The sequence below is a fragment of the Cibotium barometz genome, chromosome 46 (assembly GCF_041138505.1).
Source record: "Cibotium barometz isolate CiBa-2024 chromosome 46, ASM4113850v1, whole genome shotgun sequence".
Classification (NCBI taxonomy): Eukaryota; Viridiplantae; Streptophyta; class Polypodiopsida; order Cyatheales; family Cibotiaceae; genus Cibotium; species Cibotium barometz.
In genome coordinates, this window is record NC_141091.1 from 18,699,930 (window position 1) to 18,704,990 (window position 5,061).

The 5,061-nt window shown below is 40.7% G+C and overlaps 1 protein-coding gene across 3 annotated transcripts; it reads right to left on the reverse strand.

Annotated features, from left to right (window-relative positions):
- Positions 1–728: 728 nt before the first annotated feature.
- On the reverse strand, positions 729–4,589 carry LOC147611959 (putative inositol transporter 2). Of its 3 annotated transcripts, none has more exons than XM_086783816.1 (8): positions 4,001–4,589; positions 3,663–3,844; positions 3,403–3,473; positions 2,976–3,311; positions 2,585–2,692; positions 2,307–2,498; positions 1,829–2,224; positions 729–1,451 (listed from the first exon to the last, which is right to left on the reverse strand). In XM_086783816.1, exons 2-8 carry the CDS (start codon positions 3,808–3,810, stop codon positions 987–989), a joined length of 1,716 nt encoding a protein of 571 aa, XP_086639942.1. In that variant the 5' UTR covers positions 3,811–3,844; positions 4,001–4,589; the 3' UTR covers positions 729–986. The 3 variants fall into 3 exon arrangements, with proteins under 3 accessions (XP_086639942.1, XP_086639940.1, XP_086639939.1); XM_086783814.1 differs by having other exon boundaries at positions 4,034–4,500; XM_086783813.1 differs by lacking the exon at positions 4,001–4,589 and having other exon boundaries at positions 3,663–3,991.
- Positions 4,590–5,061: the final 472 nt, after the last annotated feature.

Below are 5,061 nucleotides of genomic sequence, written 5' to 3' on the forward strand. Positions count from 1 at the left end.
AAAATTTACAATATGATTAAAATACCCCACATGCAATATGAAACCACTCACATTGGAAGGAGAGATTATACACAATGCTCTTGTCTTATTCGTTCTTTGTATACTTATTCAATCTCTTGTATATTTTTATGCACAAATATTATTTCTTCCAACCCCAATGATGCTTTGATGATTGCCAAGAACAATCCAAAAGGTACTCATGACACTCTATAGGACTACAGAGTAGATTCCATAACTTTAAAGTTGGTAGTATATATTTTTTTTATTTTTTCTATTTTTTGTTGGGAAGATGGATTTGTGCATGCTGTGTGCCATTGTCATGAAGTCCCTAGGCATTGAACCCGGGTCCTCATCATGGAACCTGACCGTTCTAGCAGCTAAGCTACACTACACGCTCGATGACAGATATTTTTATTAGCTAAAATTGAAGAAAATCCACCATATATTTTTTTAACCCTTATTTTAAAAGAACAAATTTGGATACATTTTTAGTTATACCCACTGTTCAATATACATCCTCATAATAAATTGATTACGCATAAGCACCTCAAAACAAAAGATCATAAGATCTTTGGGTCTTTTCCACTTAAAATTACTATGGATTATGCAAAATGTTGCTATCGTCCGTGTGCTAAGTAATGTTTCTATGGATTATGCAATGTTGCTATCATGTGCTAATTAATGTTTCTAACAAGAAATTGATTATAAGTGCAAAAGAAAGATGAAGATAGTCTCACTTCAAAGAAGTGACTAGATCAAATCCAAGTAAAATCTTAACATTTGTAGTGTTTGGTTGATGACCAAAGATAGTTGCAATATATGTATATATGTATATATACACATATATACATGATGTTGGGTGAAGTTTAAAACTTTGTTGAGACTTATATTGATGAGTATTTAAACTTTGTTAAGATTTCTGATTAGGGATTTTTTGGGACTTTGATGAAAGTTTCCTTCTTGGGGGCGTGTATGAGACTTGTATGTTAAGCACCATAACCTACAACTTTGTTGGGGACATCTTTCCCAGCTCTCCTCTTCCACATGTTCTCTACCTCCTCAAATGAAAGGCCTTTTGTTTCAGGAACAAAGAAGAAGACAAAGATAAGAGCAAAGACTGCAAACACACCAAAGAGCATGAAGGTCATGGAAGTGCCCAATGCATTCACAAGGGAGAGGAAAGTCAGTGAGACTATGAAGTTCGAAACCCAACATGCTGTTGCTCCTATCCCTCCACAGATGCCCCTGAATCTTAAGGGGTAGATCTCTGAATTAATAGCCCATGGCACAGGACCCATGCCAGGCGAAAAACAAATTATGTAAAGTGCTAGTCCAATCAAGGCAAGCCAGCCATAATGGCTTGGACAGCCTTGAGTGAACCAAGCTCTAGATTGCTGGCCACAAGAGTCACTAACTGTCTTGTTTGAGATGAGACAAGCTCCAGGCAAATTCTGCATCATAAGCATACAAACAGCCAAAGTAAGATCCACAACTGTACAAATGCAAAATAGAACTTATGTTTGTATGCGAATACTGATGTCCATACATATGCATGCATTGATGCATGCATGTAAGTATGTATATATGTATGCATGCATACATACCTGGTCCCTTCTTTTTGCAGCACAAAAGCCACAATGAGACTTCAGACAACGTGTGCAATCCCAGGAGGCATCCATGTGATGTATGTATGTATGTGTGTATGTGATTATGTATTGTGATATATGTATGTATGTATGTATGCATGTATGCAAGTACTGATATACATACGTGTGCATGTATGTATGCATGCATGTAAGTATGTGATGTGATGTGTATGTATGCATACCTGGTCCCTTTTTGCAGCACAAAAACCACAATGAGAGTTCAGACAACGTGTGCAATCCCAGGAGGCATCCATGGTGTTTTTGAAATCTGGGCAAGTGTAGCCAGAGTTCTGAAGAAAAAGATCCCCGCTTATGGGAGGCGAATCATGTGATGTCACATGAAACGCCGCGGTTAAGACTGCAAGTGCCATTATCACTCCCACCAAACTGCTCATTGCCAAAGGGCGCCTTCCTGCACGTTCAATAAGATACATGCCTGCCACAGTGCCTAGTGCATTGGCACCAGCTACAATCAAGGAAAGCATTAAAGCTACTCTGTTGGATGCATACCCAGCCATCTGCACAATAGATGGACTGTAGTACATCACTGTATTTATACCAGCAAATTGCTGGGACACCTGCCACAACAAAAGGTGAAATCCTTCTTGTGTTCAAGAAGATATAATGTTCAGTTTGTTAGAAACCTTACAGAGGAGGTACCTGTAGACCAACACCAGCTATAAGGGCCAGCCTGATTTCTTTGATTTTGAAGAGATCTGAGTATGCTACCCTAACTGCTCCTGTCTCCGTGACCTCCTGTTCAATAGAGTTTCGGAGTTCCTCGATTTCTCTCTGCACTTGATCTGGAGAGTAAATCTTCTTCAGAATTTGGCATGCTTCTTCAGTTCTCTCCTGCAATGCAATGCCTCAGATACAAAGATTGGCAATTCATTAGGTGAGAAGAGCATCCAAAAAAATGAAGGATGGCATGTGCATACTTTCCGATAGAGCCAACGAGGAGATTCTGGTAAAAACAACATGAGGAAAAACTGCAATGCAGCAGGCAAGCCTGCTACTCCAAGCATCCACCTCCAAGTACCTGGAGCCTGCAAAAAACAGCTTTAAAGAGAGAGCTTGCACCCAGAGAGAGACAGAAAGACAGAGACCTTACTTAAAAATCTAAAGCCTTTATATAAGTCATATATGTGTATGTATGTACCTACCCATACCTAGTGGGTGAGTACCTGCTTGCCTGCACGCGCTTGTGTGTGTGTGTGCGCGCGCGCGCTTGTGTGTGTGTGTGTGTGTGTGTGTGTGTGTGTGTGTGTGTGTGTGTGTAGAGAACTGAACATGACAAGTGAGGCTTTATTAAGTTTGCCAATTTCTCACCTTTGTGAAGGCCAAGTTAATGGCATATGAAAAGAATTGCCCACTGGTTATGAAGAGGACATTTGTACTCACTAAGGCCCCTCTATATCTAGCAGGCGATGCCTCAGCAATGTATAGGGGAGCAGTCATTGAGGCAACTCCTACCCCAAGCCCCACAAACAGTCGGCCTGCAATCAGAACAGATGGCTGTGGTGCTAGAGCCATGAGCAAAGCTCCCAGAAAGAACAGCACATCTGCCACAAGAAGTGCTAGTTTTCGCCCAAACTTATCATTTACCCAGCCACCAGCTGCAGCTCCAAATATGGCACCTGCAACAGCCATACTCACAATAATCTCCTGTTCATGTTCAAGAGATTATCTCATCAGAGACATTCACAGGCATTGCACTTGCAATAGGAGCAATACAAGAGCTGTAATGTGCAAAGACCTGCAAGAGTTTGCTGTCATCTACTGATTTGAAGTCATCCCGAATGTAGAGCAATGCTCCTGATATAACCCCTGCAAAGATTTGCAGATACAACTGTTGGAGCATGACTTCCTAAGCTTTAGGAGGCAAAATGGGACACTATCATGGCCTGCTTCATTCATCATTTGAAAACCTCCTAATTGTCCAAAACCTCCCATTCTAGGGATGTGCAGTTTCTGGCAGTATGTTTAATCACTCAAGTAGGATGTATAAAATGTCACCTGTGTCATAACCAAAGAGAAGGCCTCCAAGCCCAGCTGCACATGTCAGGAGAAGCAAATATCTGCTTGCCCAAAGATCCCTCCAGAGTGTTGGCAAGTCGTTACATATTCCGGAACCCCCCACACTCTTTTCAAAATTCATCTCCATTGCAGGCACAGTATGTAAGAGGCCTTAAATACTTCTGCAAGAAACAGAGGAAAGCATAGGGAGAAAACAGAATCAAAGTGCAATAAGTACCAGAGTATGATATGCTTTAGTGCTACATGTGAAGGCTACTGGAATAGATTGATGTTAGCTAGCAGCATAGGAGCAGCCAAAGAGATGAATTGAAATTTACTTGGCATGCACTCTTGTACATATAGGAGCATACTTGTGGTGGGGATGAATGATTGTATGCGCGTGCCGTGTATGTGTGTTAATTTCAAGCTTGACAAGAAAGGGGATGCAATAGGGTAGAGGGGCCAATGACATCAGGTCCCCAGTACAAAGCAGCAACACTTTTCATCCACACTTCACCCATTCATGGTTGAATTGAGGACACTTATGCTCCTTGTGCCTACTGCTCATTTGCCCCCCCTGAAAGTTATGTCTTTTTGCCCACAATGATGAGAGATGCTCTCTAGCATCCAGCATAATACATGTTTAAAAGATGTTTCAAGGCCTTCATTGAGCTGTGAGAGTCAAATCAACTTCATCCTGCTTAGTAGAATGCACGCTATGGCATGCATACTTGAGTCCTCAGCACTTATGAAAATGTCTTAAGACTGTGCTTAAACCTTAAGGCCATCAGCTTCATCACTTTAAGTAAGGCCATGTGCTACCATTGTTGATGACTAGGGTTGCCATAGTTCATGAAAAGCAAAAAGAAATCAGGTCTAGGAGCCCAAGTTTTCATCATCACCCAAGTGTAGGTTGAAAGTCATGTAACCTTAGTGATGATCACATCTTAGTACATCTCTCACTTATGTCTCCATCTATATTTTTTTCAACCTCCTTTTTTTTTTAATCACTAAAGAACACTAAGAGACATAAGCATAGGGTAGGGTCATATGTGAGTCTTTAAGTTCAAATATGAATTTTAGCGAGTTTACTTTCAAAGGTTACTTAAAGGTCTAGCAGGGTTCTTAGCTAAAGTCTAGATTCTTGCCAAGCTCAATTATTGAATGGCTCTATCTATATTTTTCCAATGAATTGATTGAGCTTGGCAAGGCCCTAAGACTCCTCTAGACCTTAGGGGAGAACCTTTGAAACAAAACTTGTCTAGATTGGATCCCTGCTAGACCTTCGCACACCTCAAATTTAAGGGTGACCCTATTTTTTCATTTTAAGGGTAAAATTTATATTAAATAAGGGCACACTAAAAGAATTCTTAAAATCGAGCTTTTCTTTTTAAGGGTA

Bases quoted from the DNA above. Each gene is read 5' to 3' on its own strand.
- LOC147611959 (XM_086783816.1), bottom strand. From the start codon at position 3,810: ATGGAGATGAATTTTGAAAAGAGTGTGGGGGGTTCCGGAATATGTAAC. The intron at 3,312-3,402 runs GTCTTTGCACAT...GAACATGAACAG, and splicing joins ATGACAGCAAACTCTTGCAG to GAGATTATTGTGAGTATGGC. The intron at 2,499-2,584 runs GTATGCACATGC...ATTGCATTGCAG, and splicing joins CTCGTTGGCTCTATCGGAAA to GAGAGAACTGAAGAAGCATG.